At 39.6% G+C, this 19,631-nt stretch overlaps 1 protein-coding gene across 2 annotated transcripts in view; it reads right to left on the bottom strand.

Annotated features, from left to right (window-relative positions):
• Positions 1-1,455: 1,455 nt before the first annotated feature.
• LOC311516505 (uncharacterized protein) overlaps positions 1,456-19,631 on the bottom strand; it is a 67,253-nt gene continuing 49,077 nt past the window's right edge. For both annotated transcript variants that reach the window (XM_084620641.1, XM_084620642.1), the window contains exons 12-17: positions 19,229-19,274; positions 18,478-18,552; positions 12,213-12,320; positions 10,453-10,549; positions 8,856-9,281; positions 1,456-7,974 (exon numbers count right to left, since the gene is read on the bottom strand). In XM_084620641.1, the coding sequence (XP_084476767.1) occupies positions 7,895-7,974; positions 8,856-9,281; positions 10,453-10,549; positions 12,213-12,320; positions 18,478-18,552; positions 19,229-19,274 (832 nt within the window). In that variant the 3' untranslated portion in view covers positions 1,456-7,894. The remainder of the gene's footprint in view (positions 7,975-8,855; positions 9,282-10,452; positions 10,550-12,212; positions 12,321-18,477; positions 18,553-19,228; positions 19,275-19,631) is intronic.

Genomic DNA, 19,631 nt, shown 5'->3' with positions numbered 1-19,631 from the left:
AAAGTTATTAGGCACCACTGTGTGAGCTGCAGATGGACTGGATGGAACTGGATCCAAAGATTCCACTGACAACTGAGCCTCATCAGTCAGAACATCATTTTTCCATCCATAAGGCGGATAATTTAAAAACTCCTGTGCAGAGCCCAATAAGGCCATGGAGCCCAGGAGTGCCAGTCTCTCTGATAGCTGGGATCCAGGAACACACCCATAAGAGGAAGCATGAACTGCCCAGAAAACTGAGGAAACCCAGTCTTAAGACCTGAACTGTGTAGATTTCGTTCCTCCTAAGTCTTCCTCTATCCTCTTCTAACTGAGGAACTGGCCTCAGATACACTATGAATATCAGATGAGATAGCAACGGCACCAGAGAATGCAGAGATGTACAAGATGGAAAGGATCTGGCTGGTGATCCTGTAGGCTTCTTAGGAGGAGGCGGAGGCAATGATGAATCTATAGAAAGGCTCAGAAAATTGTTTATTTTACCCCTTTTCAGGTGAAGGGGATATAGATCTTAGAACCGATCAAGACTTTCTCCTTCTCTCCCGACAACGATCTCCCACTCAGATCCCACGAACACTTAGATGCTGAACAGTGAACATCAGCCACCACAATGAGAGTCCTTTTGGATCTGGATCCAACAAAAGCGCCATAGTGGGAACAGACAATGGTGCCAATCTTACTGGCTTAGGCATCACTAGATCCAGAGAGAGGCTCAGGACTGTAATCCTGGACTGTGAAACCAAATGCAAAACCAACTTAGGTTTCAAAGTCAGAACTGTGGAGGTCATATCTGAATCAGATGGATCCAGTAAGTCTGACCCTGATCTGGCACTGCTAACAGTGGCCGCCTTCTCCCTCACCTTCTTCAGAACCAATATAACTGTAATGATGGCTAATCATAGAATCCTTGGCTGCCAATGGGACATATGGTGCCTTCGACACCCTAGCAGTTTTAACCAGAGGATCTGCTAAAATAGAAACAGGAGACAGAACCAACAACCTCGGTCACTGGGATCCTTTAGACACCTTAGGCTTACTAGACAAGGAAGTTGGAGCTGAAACAGGCCTCTTAATCTTCAGATCCAATGATCTCCTGGAACCCTATGGCTTAGCATCAAGAGCTCCTTTAAACAGGAGTCCGTGCAAATCTGTTTTGCCTCTTTTTACGCACTCTGTGAAAATGTGACAAACAGAACAACGAGAAGGAAAGTGGCCTCCTCTGAGAGACTTAAGACATCTAACATGGTTGTCCAACACTGGCAGGACAGCTGGGCATGAAACATCTTTTGAAACTCATTTTTTTTCTTCCTTAGTTCTGCCATCTCAAAGAATCGAACCTAAAACTAAACTAACTAAAACCACAAACTCTCTAACTAAATTAACACTGCAAGCTAACAAATATCTAAATGCTTGTTGGGGGTAAAAGTTGGGAAACAATCACAAATCCACCCAATGTAGGCTTAATCAATTTTCACCTTTATTTATACTATTTCAGACAGAATTATTGTCACATAGTGTCTGCACATATATTTATGCCAGAGAAATAACAACAGTCAAAATGGAATAAATAAAAGGGCCCAAGTTACCACATTCCAGGGCACTGGGAAGTCCTTACACCTTTCATGATAGTTGGGTGCCTTTTCTGATCACTTGGTCTGGTCCTTCAGTACCATCCTTCAGTTTCTAGTTTCGTGTTTCTCCAGTTTGGGCCTACATTCTCTTAGGTTTCTTATATATTTCTACATTACAGATTAAGTAATCTTTATTGAACTGGCTTTTAACACATCAGTCCTTTGGGTTTTAAGTAACCTGTACATTATGTATGTGCAAGCTTCAGTTACCCAACTTCTGCATTTTTGCTGCTGTTTTCGCAGCTTCTGGGTCATGTCATTTTATGTTACCCTGCCTTGGGTCTTCCCAGATAAGGGTTTTGTTGTTGTTTGTGTGTTTTTACCTCAAAAATTTCCAGCACAATATGTTTCCTTTTGTTTTGTCAGCAGTAACATGATTTTACACATCTGAAATTCTATGTAAAAGAAGAATTGGCAAAACCACATTTATGCCAGCAAGGTCTTGGCCTAATTGTTACTTCATCTTTACTCATTCACTATCCATAATTACAAATCATTAAAATATAACTCACAGAGCTTTAAATTGCACATTTAGCAAATCCTTCATTTTTATATTTCAGTGATATACTAACATATATCTGTCAATATATGTTAGCCCCTTAACATATTTGTGGAGGGGAGTTTGGAGAGCACTCTATGATTCTTTAATATATCTACATTTCTTATCTTTTTTAAATATGGGTTTTTCATTCAAAGTCCATTTTTATGTGAATTATTAAAAAAAGTCATTAGAATTTTACATGTGTATGCATTTTGAGAAGCATCTCAATTTTAGGGTCTTGATATTTATTTGTTTTTAATGGTGCCCCAAAAGGCATTAAATAGGAGTGGGAAAAAATGGTTACTAACCTGTTCCATAACTCTTGTTCTTCGAGACGTGTTGCACATGTCCATTCCATTCTTGGGGTTTATGTGCCCAGCGCACTGCCATCAGAAACTTTTACCCTCAGCAGTACCTGTCTGGGTGGCTCACACGCCCTTTGCTGTTGTGCACCAGTGTGTGAAGGTATAAAGGACAGAGCCACCCCCCAATTCCTTTCTTGATGTAACTTCCATGCAGAGAGGGAGGAGGGCAGGTCTTGGAATGGACACATGCAATGCATCTCAAAGAACAGTTACAGAACAGGTTAGCAATTGTTTTTTCTTCTTTGAGTGATTGCACATGTGCATTCCACTCTTTGTGACTCATAAGCCGTGAGGCAGGACATGGGATTGGGGTCTATCTAAAGGACATGTCCAACTCTAGCCTGGTCACTCGAGTCTTTGAGTGATGGCATAATGAGATGTGCAACGAGGACCAATGCCGCTCTACAAATATCTAGACCTGAATCTTTCACTAGAAACAGAGTTGGAGGCTGATTGTGATCTTGTTGAATGAGCTGTGATCTTATTTGGCAGGATATTAGCTAGGTTGTAACACATGCACATACATGAGGCTTTCCAAAGGCTCTTAAGGAAAGTAAGCTGTCATGGGATAAGAGGGAAGGTCCTCTCATGGATTGGTAACTGGTTAAAAGATACGAAACAAAAGGAAGGAATAAATGGTCAGTTTTCAGAATGGAGAGAGGTAAATTGTGGTGTCCCCCAGAGGTCAGTACTGGGACCAGTCCTATTTAACATATTCAGAAATTATCTGGAAAAAGGGGTAAACAGTGAGGTGGCAAAATTTGCAGCTGATGCAAAACTACTCAAGATAGTTAAGTCACAAACAGACTGCAAAGAGCTACAAAAGGATCTCACAAAACTGGGTGACTGGGCAAAGAAAAAGGTAGATGAAATTCAGTGTTGATAAATGCAAAGTAATGCACATTGGAAAACATAATCCCAACTATACATATAAAATGATGGGGTCTAAATTAGCTGTTACCACTCAAGAAACAGATCTTGGAGTCATGGTGGTGAGTTCTCTGAAAACATCCACACAATGTGCAGTGGCAGTCAAAAAAGTGAACAGAAGGTTCGGAATAATTACAAAAGGGATAGATAATAGGACAGAAAATATCATGTTGCCTCTATATAAATCTATGGTACGCCCACATCTTGAATACTGTGTGCAGATGTGGTTGCCTCATCTCAAAAAAGATACTGGAATCGGAAAAGGTTCAGAAAAGGGCAACAAAAATGATTAGGGGTATGGAATGGCTTCCGTATAAGGAGAAATTAATAAGACTAGGACTTTTCAGTTTGGAAAAGAGATGGCTAAGGGGAGATATGATTGAGGTCTATAAAATCATGACTGGTGTAGAGAAAGTAGATCAGAAAGTTTTGTTTACTACTTCTCATAACACAAGAACTAGGGGTCACCAAATGAAATTAATCGGCAACAGGTTTAAAACAAATAAAAGGAAGTATTTCTTCACACAATGCACAGTCAACCTGTGGAACTCCTTGTCAGAGGATGTTGTGAAGGCCAAGACCATAACAGGGTTAAAAAAAGAACTAGATAAATTCATGGAGGATAGGTCCATCAATGGCTATTAGCCAGGATGGGCAGGGATGGTGTCCCCAGCCTCTGTTTGCCAGAAGCTGGGAATGGGCGACAGGGGATGGATCACTTGATGATTACCTGTTCTGTTCATTCCCTCTGGGGCACCTGGCATTGGCCACTGTCAGAAGACAGGATACTGGGCTAGATGGACCTTTGGTCTGACCCAGTATGGCCATTCTTACGTTTTTATCCAAGAAAAAATTATTTGAGTAGAGATTAGTTGACCTTTCATTCTGTTCACGATCACCACGAACAGTTGACAGAATTTATGGAACTGCTTCATTCTAGCAAGACAGAATGCCAGTGCTCTTCTAACTTTTAGGAAGGGCAAACACAGCTCTTTCCTATTCATGTGTGGTTTCAGGAATAAAGTAGGTAAGTAAACTGGCTGGTTGTCATGAAACACAGACACCACCTTTGGGCCAAACTTCAGATGAGGGTGCAGGTAGACCCGGTTCTTAAAGAAGATTGTATAGGAAGGCCATGACATTGGCGCACAAAACTCTTCTACTCTTTTAGCAGAAGCGGTGGCTACCAACAATGCCACCTTAATTGATAGATGTAACAGCAAGCAAGTAGCCAAAGGCTCAAACAGTGGAGCCATTGGTCTTGATAACACTAAGGTGAGGTCCACTGGGAACTGGATTGTGCACTTGAGGATATAATTTGTATAGGCCTTTCAGAAATCTTATTGACATGTCATTAGAAAACTCAGATTGATTATCCACCTTAGGCTGGAATGCAGAAACGGCCGCTAGGTGTACTCTGGCAGAACAAATGGCCAACGCTTGACCTTTCAGGTATAGTAGATATTCTAGTATGTGCGGGATCAAGAAATAGGTCAGCAAAATCCCTGAATGACACAACCAGATGGAAAAATGTCTCCACTTAGAAAGGCAAGTAGCTCTCATGGATGGCTTTCTACAATTTAGCAGGACAATCTACACCTCTTTTGAGCAAGACTGCTCTCTACCATCTAACCATGGAGCATCCATGTGGTTAGATGAAGCACTTGGAGGTTCAGGTGAAGCAGCCAATCATGGCCTTGGGAAATTAAGTCCAAGACCAATGGGAGCAAAATTGGAGGTTTCATTGACAGATATGGGAGTGTGAAGAACCAGTGGTGGTGGGCCCACACTGGAGCTATGAATAGGACTCTGACGTGGTCCTGTCTGATCTTCAGCAGGACTTTGTGAACGAGTGGGATTGGCAGGAAAGCACAGAGGAGCCTGTCTGACCAGGGAAACAAGAATATATCTGTCAGGGAACCCTGGCTGCGACCTTGCAGGGAACAGAATTGCTGACATTTTCTGCTGGTTCTTGTTGCAAATAGGTCTACCTGAGGAGATGCCCACCATTGGAAGAGGTGTCTGGTCACATCTAGGTGAAGCGACCATTTGTGGCGACTCATAAATGATCTGCCGCGGGGGTCTGCAAAACCATTCTGCACCCCCAGAAGGTTAGATGTTTCAAGATCCACCGAATTGGAAATACAAATTTCCGAAAGAGAAGTCACCTCTTAGCAGAGTGGGAAAGACTACGCTCCACCTTGTCTGCGGAGGTAAAATATTGCCACAGTCTTGTCTGTGAAAACTAAGAGCATCTCCCTCGCAGCTGGAGACAGGGCTGTGTGCCCCCACCCTGCGGCTTCAGCCAGGGCTGTGCACCCCCAAACCACAGCTTTGACCCGGGCTGTGTGTCCCCAACCTGTGACTTCAGCTAGAGCTGTGTGCCCGCCAAGGCCGCGGCTAGAGCTGGAGCCAGAGCTGGGTGCCCCCCCTTGCAGTTGCAGCAGGAACCTGGCTGTGTTCCCCCACTTCCCACAGTGGGGCTCAGGCTCTCAGTACCCTCATATGGGGCTCTGTCATTCCCCCCACCCCCGTTATTTTTAGTAAAAGTCACGGACAGATCACAGCTCCCGTGATTTTTTGTTTATTGCCTCTGACCTCTCTGACTTTTACCAAAAATAACCATGACAAAATTTTAACCCTAACAACGGTCCCTCTGTGTGTTCTGTCTGAAGCTGCTGCCATTGCAGCCATGGAATGCCTGAATGATGTGGACTCAGAATGACATGTTGATCAAGATCTTGTAAAGGCAGTGTTGCATCAGACCTTGAACAGAGGGCCTGGAGGATGAATATTGAAGATTGTATGGAGAAGGAAAGAGAGGACAGGAGCCAGGCCCAGGAATCTCAGCAGGAATAGGAGAGGGAGATGCACCAAGACATAATGGGGCTTCTCCGGGAGCAAAAACAGATGCTGCAGACTCTTGTAGACCTACAGGTTCAACAATCCCAGCTCGCCTCCCTTTGCAGTCCATGGAGAATTCCAGTATAACACCTCTCTACACTTTCCAAGCCAACACTCCACTTGGCATCAGGGGCCACATCCCTAACCCTACTTCTCCACCCTTGGGGACATTAAGGACAATCACAGCTTCTTATGCACAAACCTGTGAAAACCATGGTTGATGTATGTGTAACTAAAATAGACATGAATGTTCCTTTCCCTTCTTTAAACTCTGTTAATATTAAAAGCTTAAATGTATGGATTTTCTTTTAGCTTGCACACACATTTTTTGAAGTGTTTTTGTTAGTCAATTAATCTCGATTGTTTGGAAAATAATTCATCTTTATTAGATCCCAATCTGTGCTGCAGAATGCCTGGCATTAGTGAAAGCACTTATACAATAACAACTACTGTGACACAACTCATAGGATCAGTGGCAAACAGTGTAATAATCATAAATGTACAGCAAGCACCATAAAAATTCCAAACAAGCCCCCAAACTACAGAGCCAGCTAGAGCTCAGTACACCACAACACACTACTGTGGCTCACTGTTAAAGTGCTCTTTTCAAAGCCTCCCTGAGCTGTATGGATCTGTGTAGAGCTCTTCTAACAGCGCTTGTGTCTGACTGTTCAAACTCGGTAGACAGCCGTTCCATCTCCGCCCTCCACCCCAGTGGCAACTATTCTCCCTTTGCTTCATAGATATTATGCAGGACACAGCAGGCAGAGATAACCACTGGGTTACGTTTCTCACTGAGCAAACAAAATCACTGCACTGTATCTCAACCATGACCTGACTAGATCATTTGGAGACACATATCAATCTCTGACCTGTTTGCGGAGTCTTCCAATTAAGTTTCCAACACTGATGGGTTTCATGCAATTTGGACACCTCAACCAGGAACCAGACTGACATTATAATCTTATCTCACACGATGGGGCCTGATCCAAAGCCCACATAAATCAATGGAGTCTCTCTCTTGACTAAAAGGGGGCTTTGGATCAGGTCCAGTGGCCAAAGAATAGCTGCAAAAGGAAGTATCTTTCGGGTACAGATAATCTTGAGTCAAATTTGAACTAATGACCTAGAAGGTTCAAGCCTGTATATTCTACTCTACCCATGCAATTCCTTTCTTTAGTTATTTTTATGAAGAATTAAGAAAAAAGATTAGCCCTCCACTATGTAAAACCCAAAAGCTTTCGAGCCAAGATATTGCTAAACCATTTTTTGGGTAATTTTAAAAAGTGATAATCTTTAACAAAGGAAAAATATTTTTTTTTAATCAACATTATAGTCTCTTTCCACAAATACAGAAATTCCAGCTATTGGGAGAAATAAATATAACACGCAAATCTGCAAAATCAAACTAGTACTCTGGAGTTATAACAAGTAACACTGTACAGACTGAAATTAATTGCATACAAGTGACAAATTTTCAGTTTACACATTCCGATATTAATTTCATTTCTTGTTTTCCCATATCACTGCACACTGTTGCTGTTTGGTGCTCTAAGAGTCCCACTTTCAGTCAAGATCCTTATCACATTTGGAATGTCAATACCTTTAATAAAAAAGGGAGAAGAGAAGATGAGTGATTTGCTGATAAAGTTCTTCTAATAATGATTATTTTAAAACAAACATACATAAATGTACTAATGAAACATCTGGACATTTTCATGAGTTTTGGAAGATTTCATACTAAATGAAACAAATGTATACATATTTTATTAGAATTATCTCAGGAGTCTTAATGATCAGAATACTACCAAATTTTCAGGTGGACATAGAAATTGTGTGTTTGAGGCTTAGAAATGAGGATAAGCTGCTTGTCAGGGGAGGGTAGCAGACGAGTTGGATATAGAGATATGGGAGAGTTCAGAAGCTGGGACTCTTAGGAGCTTATAGTGAGAGATGAAAATACTTGTCTCCTGATTAAGAGCTGTTTACTGAGAATATTACAGAGTACGAGTACACATCTTCCTAAGAATTGTACAAGCAAAGGCTTCTTACATGCCATAAATCTCAAACCCTAAAGACAACATCATACTAACTACCATACAAGTCCTAGATTCACTTTTTTATTATTTATTATTATTATTAAAAGAAGGCATGCTTGATTTTAGTCAATTGAATCTTCATGATAGGAAAAACTTGTTAACGTTACTAGGAGCTTACAGGAAAATACCAAAAGGCAATAAAAATTAAGATACATATGACATCTTCAGAGGAGAACAAGCATTTTGACATTCACCCCTAAGAAAGAGTGTGGGTCCTGACAAAGTGGCAAGTTGAAAATATTAAGAACTAAAAGAGGACAACAACTTCTGTCCTTATAAATCCACAAAATACACTTTATCTGTACAGCTCTGCTCCACTTTGACGATATCATTTAAAAAAAATTACTACAAACAAAATTAAGTTATACATATGCAAGTAGATTACCTCTGAAGGCTGGATTTGTGGCTGCTATTTTCTGTAGAGTAGCCGTAACCTCAGCAGCATCCATATTTCTTACACTATTGAAAAATTCAGTAGTGACATCGTTTTCATATGATGTTCTCAAAGAGTCAGTTAAAGAGTTTTGGGGTGCATCTCTCTCAGTAGCAGATGAAAACTTCCTATTAAACATGTTTTGAGAAGAGGAGGGATATTGCTCTTCAGCAGCAGACTCTAATTCATTACTTAATCTTCTAAATGTGGATTGAAAAGTCCCACGTTTCCAATTTGTAGCATTGTTTTTTGAAAAGTTCACGGATTGTGAATCGTTTTTCATGAATGTTCCACTAACATTAGACTTTGTTGCGGTGTTGTTATAAGGTTGTTGGGCAGGATGCTGCCTCCTGTCTGACACATAATTTGCTGAAAACCCTGCAAGGAAAAAAAAAGTTACTTCCACTATGTATACAAAAAAAAGAACATAGTTCCAAAACTTCATATACTGCAGGTAATTCCAAGTTTCACTAATGGCATGTTAATTGAAATTTTAAGATGCTATGCTTCTTAGGAAATATTGTCACCTTATCAAAACGTTACAGCGAAAGGAGGTGCACTGGAATTTCTAGATATTTTTATTTACTGGCATGGGAGTGTGTTCCCCATCAAACCAGATGGTATGACAAAAACAGAACCTGTTAGTCCCAAGAATGAACTCCTTCGGTAGAAAGACGCAAGTTTCTTGTACTGATATATCAGGAGCAGAACCACGGAGGCTAAGAAGCTGTAAAGTGTTCAGCTGCTGGATAAAGGGGAGTTGCACTCATTTAACTAAGCTGGCTAAGAAATCAATTTAGTTAACTCTGCAATTTCCATGAGTGGACTGGACCTGAGTCTAGTCTATTCCTCTTCAAGGGGGAGAGGAGGAGGAAGGAAAAAAAAGACTGACTATGAACCCTCTTAACTCAGGAACAAGGCACCAAAATCATGGACTTGTTTGCTTCCATGCAATGACCCAGCCTCATCAAGTCCTCCTGGAAGTGCAATCACATTTCCCTCTCTCCAGACCAGCACATTTAGATGCTGGAGATAATCTTTTTAAAACATACTTTTCTCCTACTTCAATTCAAGTTTTAAGACTTCAGAACTTGCATTCTTTCTTTGGGAATAAAGACTTTTCTGAGCACATTAATTTTTTAAAATAATTAGCCTCTATCAATTCAACAAGAGCTAGAACATTTTAAGTTACAAATGTTCAAACTGCATATTTGTTGTCCATTTAAAGACTAGCATGTGCTTGCAGGAAACAAAGAACTCTCCCATTCATTTCCAGTGGGACAATCTAATGAGCCATGAATTTTAAAAGTCCCATATATTTCTACATTTAAATTTAGTGTGTGAATAGCCTTTATTTTCTGATTGGTTGATATACCTTCCTATATCTCTGGAGAAAGAGAACCCCATTAATGTAAACTACTTGAACTTGATCATTTTGAAACTCTGCTTCAGTGAAGCAGAAAAAAAAATACTAGAAGTTTTCACACAACTCAATGTTAGGGTTAAAATATATTTAAAGAAATGGAGTCTTAAATTCTTAAAGCTTTACCAGTGTTAGAGTCACTAATATCCACCGAAGTCGCTTCAGATTGTTCTGTGGAATGTTCAATTGTTTTTTCTTGGTTTGGTTCAGAATCTAAAGAGTCCTAAAAGTTTAAAGAAAATTGCATGCATAACTTCTTTCAAGTTTTTTAAACAATCAACTCTTAAAATTAGGTCAGTAGAACACTTCAGGAGAGAAGAAACAGGAACAGTATCTTCACCAAAAAAACCTCCAGACTGATGGGTTAAATAAATAAGAGTTTCCAAAAACGTACATCTAAAAAACTTGTTATGCTAGAGTTAGTAGCAAGTAAAATTTTTAGGGAAAGAACATTTGCTATCATTAAGTCCCACTCCAGTGACAAAAAGGCACAATGTGCTAGCCAAAAAAACCACACTAAAGAGCCCATATCTCCATAAACCACCAGTCATGAAAGCAAAAGCTTTATATACTATTGGAAATTTGTGATTCCCAATTTTCCAAAGTACCCTGAGGCAGGGTACCTTGGAGCAATGTATTAGGCACAGGATGGAGGCCCAAAAGATCAGAGTTTTATTCCTGCTTTTGACACAGACAAGAAAATTAGGATAATTATATATTTACTGACCTACACCCAATCCTGCAAATACTTAATTACATGTGTAACTTTACTCATGCAAAAAGAAAAGGAGGACTTGTGGCACCTTAGAGACTCACAAATTTATCAGAGCATAAGCTTTCATGGGCTACAGCTCACTTCATCAGATGCATTCAGTGGGAAATACAGTGTGGGGAGATTTATATACACAGAGAACATGAAACAATGGGTGTTACCATACACACTGTAACAAGAGTGATTAGGTAAGGTGAGCTATTACCAGCAGGAGAGCGGGGAGGCGGGAGGGGGAGAAAGAAACCTTTTGTAGTGATAATCAAGGTGGGCCATTTCCAGCAGTTGATAAGAACATCTGAGGGAGGGGGAGGGGGAATAAACATGGGGAAATAGTTTTACTTTGTGTAATGACCCATCCACTCCCAGTCTTTATTCAAGCCTAAGTTAATTGTATCCAGTTTGCAAATTAATTCCAATTCAGCAGTCGCTCACTGGAGTCTGTTTTTGAAGTTTTTTTGTTGAAGAATTGCCACTTTTAGGTCTGTAATTGAGTGATCAAAGAGATTGAAGTGTTCTCATGCAAATAGTCCTACAGAAGTCAGTGGAACTACTCACATGAATAATGTTATGCACATAATTAAATGTTTGCAGGACTGGGCCTTAATAGTGTGTATATGAGAACACACTAATAAGGCCAATCACTGGAAAAGACAGAAGCAGGATTTAGGATGTTCTAGCTTCAAGCTCTTTGCTTAATCCTCCAGCCCACGTGGCTTTTAGGCACCAAAAACGGTATCACTCAAAGGTATGAACTTTTAAGCCAAAATGGATTTCAAACTTTCAATAAGATATAGTGAAGAAAAAGTAGAACAAGATTTCAAATACTTTTTTTAAAATGGCCCCTAAATCAGGCAAATTGTCATAACTTTTATTAGAATATTTCATGCACTTCTAGTCGGCAATCAAAGGGAAGCAAAAAAATGTTACAACTGTACAGGAAAAGCTATGATTTTCTCATACTATCTTCACTATAAATCTTCCAAAATCTCGATGGCCAAAACTTGGAGGTTGCACCCATGTCCATTCTGTTCCAGTATGAATACCTGATCTGTACTCTTTATAGGTCACAGAAGTCAAGACAGATTCAATCATTTACTAAAATATACAAAATTACATTTGTTGGTGCAACCTGTTGCCGATATTCCACCAATGCATTCGTAAGGGTTTGTGTAACCTTTAAGATAAAGGATGCATCATCTTCACTCAGTATCTCAAAGCTTTGCTGGAAAAAAAAGGTGAAAAATCAAAACACATTTTAAAAGACGAAGGAGACAATCTAACTTTTCATCTATGGCATAGATGAGCGATTAGATTACTTACTGCTTTGCTTGTAACATCAAATTTTATTTCAGTTTATATAGAAACACCTTTAAGAGTACCAATTGGAGTTACACGCTTATATAATTTTCTCATAGTAATATTCATACAAGAATCAACAAATTCAGCAGCTTTATCATTCCCCAAATAGCAAAAAAAACCCGAAGTGAATTTAAGCCTCAGCTGCTTTCCTTAAGAGCCTGAGTGTATAAAAGAGCCTTGAAGCAAGCCCCAAAGGTTAACAAATTCAGTCTATTTTCAGAGGCGGACATGAATTCCAAAGTTAGGGGCCCCCACAAAACTGCCCGATCAGTATCTTCTCCTAAAGTGAGAAGATTCCAGCTTGACCACCTTTACTGATCACAACTGAGACAATATTGCATGCAGAGAGAGGCAGGTCCCAAGACACTCAAGGTTTTACAAGTCAAAGCCAGTATCTCAATATCTATGTAATCACAAAGCAACCAATACACCAAATAATTTATCAATGGACAATTGAGATTACTTTTAAAAACAAACAGTATTTGTTCTGTTTGAGTTTGCATCACTATTTTTCAAAGAGAATCCTATAAACAAAACAGCAGCTAATAACAAACATGCAAAATAAATATTTAGTAAAGGGAAGCTGATAATAGATTACTAACACCAGTGGATTTTTTTTTGAGCTAATGAAATTATGGCAGTGATGACTAAGGTTATCATAAATCACATTAAAATATAAGCTCTTCTAAAACAGAAAGCCACTGTATTCTTCATTGCTTCTAAAAAAACTAGAGCAGGGGTTCTCAAACGTTATTGTACCACGACCCCCTTCCGACAACAAAATTATTACACGACTCCAGGAGGGGGGACTGAAGCCTGAGTCTGCCAGAGCTCCGCTGCCCTGGGTCGGGGGGGCCCAAAGCCCGAGTCCCACTACTCTGGGCAGGGGAACAAAGCAGAAGCCCAATGGCTTCAGCTCCAGGCAGGGGGCCTGTAACCTGAGCCCCGCCATCCAAGGCTGCAGCTCTCAGGCTTCAGCCCCGGGCCGTGGGGCTCAGGTTTTGGCCCCGGGACCCAGCCAGTCTAAGCCAGCCCTGGCAACCCCATTAAAATGGGGTCACGACCCACTTTGGGATCCTGACCCACAGTTTGAGAACCACTGAACTAAAGTATCACTCAAAATTTATGCAGTCCATATTTTCTCCAAATAGATTACCTGAACAATAAGCATACTATATTTTAACTAAAGCAAGTAAAGAGGGACAGCAACTCAATCACTGAAAGTGTTAAAACTCAACAATGGAGATGGGTGCATCTTCAGCCCAGATGCTAACGAACAGGAGACTGAACAAATCGCAACTGAAAGCTGAAGTTCAACAAGGAAGCAAGGAGAGACAGCAGTGGGTGAACTGGAGAAAAACAGAAATTCTATAATGAAAGAAGCTAAACATTTAGAGCCTCATATTTAAACAGCAGAGTATTCCAGTGAAGACGGTTAGTGGGCATCAAGAGCAATTCCAAAATGTGTAATTCAAACCAAGATACAGATGCCAGATACAAGAATGGATCAGCATAATAAGGTATTGAGATCAATGCTCCCCTAGCAGAGCACAAAACACCCTACTTTCCATTGCTCTCTTGCTACTGGGCAGAGAAAAGGAAGTTTTCTGCATAATCTTGTGCAGGAGGCAAATTCCAGGACTGATCCCATGTGCGATGGATCTGCTAAGCAGAAGACTACAACTGACATCAACCCCCTTTCGACTCTATTTCCTTTCTTCTGACTAGGTAAGGGGAAGGGTCCCGAACCAGGAAGTAGCCAGGCTCTGTTGGAAAGCAGCAGTCACATATATCTGCTAAGCCCTTAACACATTTGAGTACTGTTATTTGGCCCTCCCTCAGTCTTCTTTTCTCAAGATAAAATATACCTAGTTTTATAGCTTGCCTTTGGACTCTCTCCACATCTTTCCTAAACTGTGATGCCCTAAACTGGATGCAGTACTCCAGCCGAAACCTCACCAGTGCCAAATGGAGTGGAACATTTACCTCCTGCATCTTACATACCATTATATTCCTGTTAATACACCCCAAAACTATATTTGCCTCTTTCTCACCTGCATCACATTCCTGACTCATATTCAGTTTGTGATCCACTATAATCTCAAAATCCTTTTCAGAAGTACTGCTGTCTAGCCAGTTGTTCCCCATTTTGTATTTGTGCATTTGATTTTTCCTTCTTAAGTGAAATACTTTGTACTTATCTTTATTGAATTTCATCTTGTTGATTTCAGACTAATTCTACAATTTAACAAAATCATTTTGAATTCTACTCCTGTCTGCTGAAGTGCTTGCAATCCCTCCCATCTTGGTGTCATCTGCATATTTTATAAGTGTACTCTCAGTCCATTATCCAAGTAATTAATGAAAATACTGAATAGCACCAAATCAATGACAGATTCCTGCAGGAACCCCCACTTGATATATCATCCCATCTTGACAATGAACCATTGATAACTACTCTGAGCACAGCTTTTCAACCAGTTGTGCACCCACTTTATACTAATTTCATCTAGACCATACTTCCCTAGTCTGCATATGAGAACGTCATGTGGGGGACTGTGTCAAAAGCTTTACTAAAAATTGAAATCTCACATTTCATGCTTCCTCCTAACCATTAGGGCAGTAAACCTGACCAAGAAGGAAATTAGGTTAGTTTGATATGAGCCATTTTTGACAAATCCATATTGACTATTATTTATCATCCTATTATCCTCTAGGTGCTTACATATTAATTTTTAATGATTTATTCCAATATCTTTCCAGGTATCAAAGTTAGGCTGACTGGTCTATAATTCCCCAGGTTCTCTGTTACCCTTTTTAAAAGACAGGTACTACGTTTGACCTTCTCCAGTCCTCTGGGATCTCACCCATCCTCCATGAGTTCTCAAAGATAATCGCTAATGGTTCTGTGATTGCTTTAGCTAGATTTGTAAGTATCCTACAGTTAATTTAATCAGGTCTACTGTGATAATTGGGCCTACAAATTTATCCTAATTGTGAGCTCCACTATTCATAAGTAATATTCATAAAATGTCACAATAACCTTTACCAACAAATGTTGATGGGAAAAGACACAAAAGCGAGACAGAGACTGAATTAGTCCCTCCCCCCCCCCACTCCAAAAAGCACTACTGATATAACTCAAGGATTGTGTTAAGATCATGCCTGGTGAACAAGAAAGTGTGGGACTGAAAAACTGGTGAACCAAAACTGGTGTGTGAAAAACTAGTCAAAACTGGTAAACAAAATAATGAAGGGATGATGAAAGGCTATCCTGACCATCACTCCCTTTTGGGGTCCTCAAGAAGAGACACTGGTGGAAAAGCTGGCTACTGAGACAGTGACTGACTGAAAGAGGGGGAAGGAGTGACTTCATCATGATTGCCAGGCCCCATCATCTCCTGGGACCTTGAGATCCAGCATGACACCACTGTGCCATCACTATCCTAATCCAGAGAAATATCCTGACCAGACCAAGCCAAGAGAGACCCAGATGACACTGTCATTTCCACTGGTTCTAGTTAAATCCCAAACAACATCTGGGATGTGACTTTGTCACACACCCGCACCTGCCCTAGCGTGACCTTCTTCTTTACCACCTTATTAATTCTCTTTCCTATCCTTCTCTTTTCATCTTCTGTCTAATAAAAGAATCTGGTTTCAGAGTAACAGCCGTGTTAGTCTGTATTCGCAAAAAGAATCTGGCTCTGCCAACCAGGACTGCATATATTACAACACTGCTGTGAGCCTGTGACCTGAGGGCATTACTTTAGCTCCCTCTTTAACAGCCCAATGCTGATACACTTTTGCAGATTTTGGAGTGGCTAATAAGACCATGTGCCATGTCCGTGTTTTTCCAGCAGTAAGGTTGCAAGCGTGAGGCAACATCAGAGACAGAAGCTGTATTTCCTATCTTTGCGGTTCACTTCTATCCCCTCTGGTATGCGTTTGTCTTGTTTTGTCTTCTAGGAAAAAGGATCAGGCCTCAGCAACAACGGCTCCAAGCCATCTCAACAGCTACTGCCACCTTTAATACCATGTAAAAAACTGTCAAACAAAGGGGTTCTCTTTCTAAAAACTCTCTTCAGCTAAAGGGAAAGGAAATAAGGGATGTTTTTAAAACAAAAACTTTAATATTTTACATTTCAAATGCTTTAATGGTTTTTTCTTCATCTTTAATAAACTGTTAAAAAAATAAGAATGGCCACACTGGGTCAGACCAAAGGTCCATCTAGCCCAGTATCCTGTCTTCTGACAGTGGCCAATGCCAGGTGCCCCAGAGGGAATGAACAGAACAGGTAATCATCAAGTGATCCATCCCCTGTCGCCCATTCTCAGCTACTGGCAAACAGAGGCTAGGGACACCATCCCTGCCCATCCTGGCTAATAGCCATTGATGGACCTATCCTCCATGAATGTATCTATATATTTTTTTAACAATGTTATAGTCTTGGCTTTCACAAAATTCTCTGGCAAAGAGTTCCACAGGTTGACTGTGTGTTGTGTGAAGAAATACTTCCTTTTGTTTGTTTTAAACTTACTGCCTATTAATTTCATCTGTGACCCCTAGTTCTTGTATTATGAGAAGGATTAAATAACACTTCCTTATTTACTTTCTCCACACCAGTCATTATTTTACAGACCTCTATCATATCCCCACCTTAGTCGTCTCTTTTCCAAGCTAAAAAATCCCAGTCTTATTAATCTCTCCTCATATGGCAGCTGTTCCATACACCTAGTCATTTTGTTGTCCTTTTCTGAACCTTTTCCAATTCCAATATATCTTTTTTGAGATGGGGCAACCACATCTGCACACAGTATTCAAGATGGGGTGTACCATGGATTTATATAGAGGCAATATATTTTTTGTCTTATTATCTATCCCTTTCCTAATGATTCCCAACATTCTGTTTGCTTTTTTGACTGCTGCTGCACATTGTGTGGATGTTTTCAGATAACTATCCATAATGACTCCAAGATCTTTTTCTTCAGTTGTAACAGCTAATTTAGACCCCATAATTTTGTATGTATAGTTGGGATTAAGTTTTCCATTGTGCATTATTTTGCATTTATTTGAATTTCCTCTGTCATTTTCGTGTGTTTGCCATGGTATTAAGCAGGCTGAGTTCTCTGTATACCAAACCCCAAACTGTGTTTAACACTGTTTGCTGTTGGATAGTGACAGGGTCATGTTAATCTTTGACTCTTTTGGCCCATTTATTCCATTTAAATTAATACAACAGCCTTGCTGACTTGAATACATCCAATTTATCTCAATTTTTTTAACCTGGTCTTTCCATATTCTGGCTTATGTTCCTTCCCTCTTGTTAATATTAATTGTGTTAATCATCAAGTCACAATTAGTCTTTTCAGTGAAGACTGAAGCGAAATAGCAGGCATTAAACACCTTGGCCATCTTTATGTTGTCCATTATTCATTCTCCTTCCCCACTAAGCAGTGGACCTATTCTTTCCTTCATCTCTCTTCCTCCTAATGTATTTATGGACCCTCTTCTTATTTCCTTCTATGTCCCTTGCTAGATATAACTCATTTTGTGCCTTAGCCTTCTTGATTTTGTCCCTATATGCCTGTACTATTCTTTTGTACTTATCTTTCACAATCTGTCCACATTTTCACTTTTTAATAGGATCCTTTTTTTATTTTTAGGCTATTAAAGAGTGCCTCATGCAGCCATACTGGCCTCTTACTGTTCTTCCTGTCTTACCTTCACCTTGGGATAGTTTGCTGTTATGCCTTTGATACGGTCTCCGAGAAACTGCCAGCACGCCTGAAGTATATTTTCTCTTAGATTTTCTTCCCATCAGAATCCCAATCCAAATTTTTGTTCCAGGTGGAATCATCATACATAAAAGTAGTATTTTTTTAATTAACAGACTACCTATGTTTTACATTCAATGTATCTTCTACTTTTTGACTACAGTCTTAATTAACTACATGCTACATTAAATATTTCATTAAATTTTCCATCAAACTTGGCTCAACATAAATTTAACACCTACCAAATATCCTAATAGTTCTTCATGGCTGGTGAATTCTTCAGATTGTATTTCATCATCATTATCTTTCTCTTTATCCTGTAAAACAATAGAGATAAAAACACCCTGAGGATTTCTTATTTGTATGATTCAGGTCAGTGGTGCCCAACCCTATTACACAGGAGGGCCACATAAACCTAAGCACAACCTTGTGTGGGCAAAACAGATTGTACATGTTTTAACAAGATTTAAAGTCACCTATATTGATTTATATTTTAAGTTCAGCTTGTGTCATATGTATTTAGATAGAAACAACCTATGTACAGTATTGTCTATTTACACACTTGTGTAAACTAAAATGATGTAAACGTGATGACAAAACGTTAATGAATTGTCCGTTAGCATATTGTGTTGAAGCAGGCCCTGGGCCTTATGAAATATTTGGTTGGGCCATGTACAGCCCACGGGTAACGAATATGAAACCATTCTGTTAACTCAAGTTATAGTGTACATTCATACTGGAGCATTTTTACTATTGCAGACGTTTGCAACAGAAGTTTGTATGTATTATAGGGGAAATAGTAAGCCCTACTACAAAATATAAAAATAAAATGTTTCTCCATAAAAGTTACTGTCTTAATGTAACTTGCTGCTATTGCATATGCCAGAATACAGGTCTGCAACATTCTTATTCATCATAGTCAAAGAAAAAACTTAAAAGGAAATAAAGGATCATTTTTAACTGGAACAATCTTCTGATAGATCAAATACTCACCTGGATTTCCTTGTCTTCACCTTTTGATTGTTTGCTGTCATCACACCTTTTGAAATATAGAGTATACACATATATAATGTTCAACTAACTGATTTACAGAAAAAGAGTAATCAGTCAATAAAATTACTGTGAAGGCAGTGAATACAAAAGCCTGCTTTCAATCTAACACTGTTTGTCCCATAGGTATGGAATGTTCTTGTAATTACAGTTGACAAATCTACTGCTCTCCTCATTCAAACCCCTCTTTGTGTGGCACCCACAATTTGTGAATTCATAATAAAATTAATAAAATAAAATAATAGAAAAAGACAGTGCATTCTGGTTTCTTTTAAATTGGAAAGAGATTGTCTTAATCTTTGTGTCTTGTACAGCAAGAATGCTAACATGACACTAACTGAGAAAA

This window comes from Lepidochelys olivacea (genome assembly GCF_965140295.1).
Source record: "Lepidochelys olivacea isolate rLepOli2 genome assembly, chromosome: 2".
Lineage (NCBI taxonomy): Eukaryota > Metazoa > Chordata > Testudines > Cheloniidae > Lepidochelys > Lepidochelys olivacea.
Note: the sequence above shows the minus strand (reverse complement) of the source record. Positions and strands in the feature narration are given on the sequence as shown.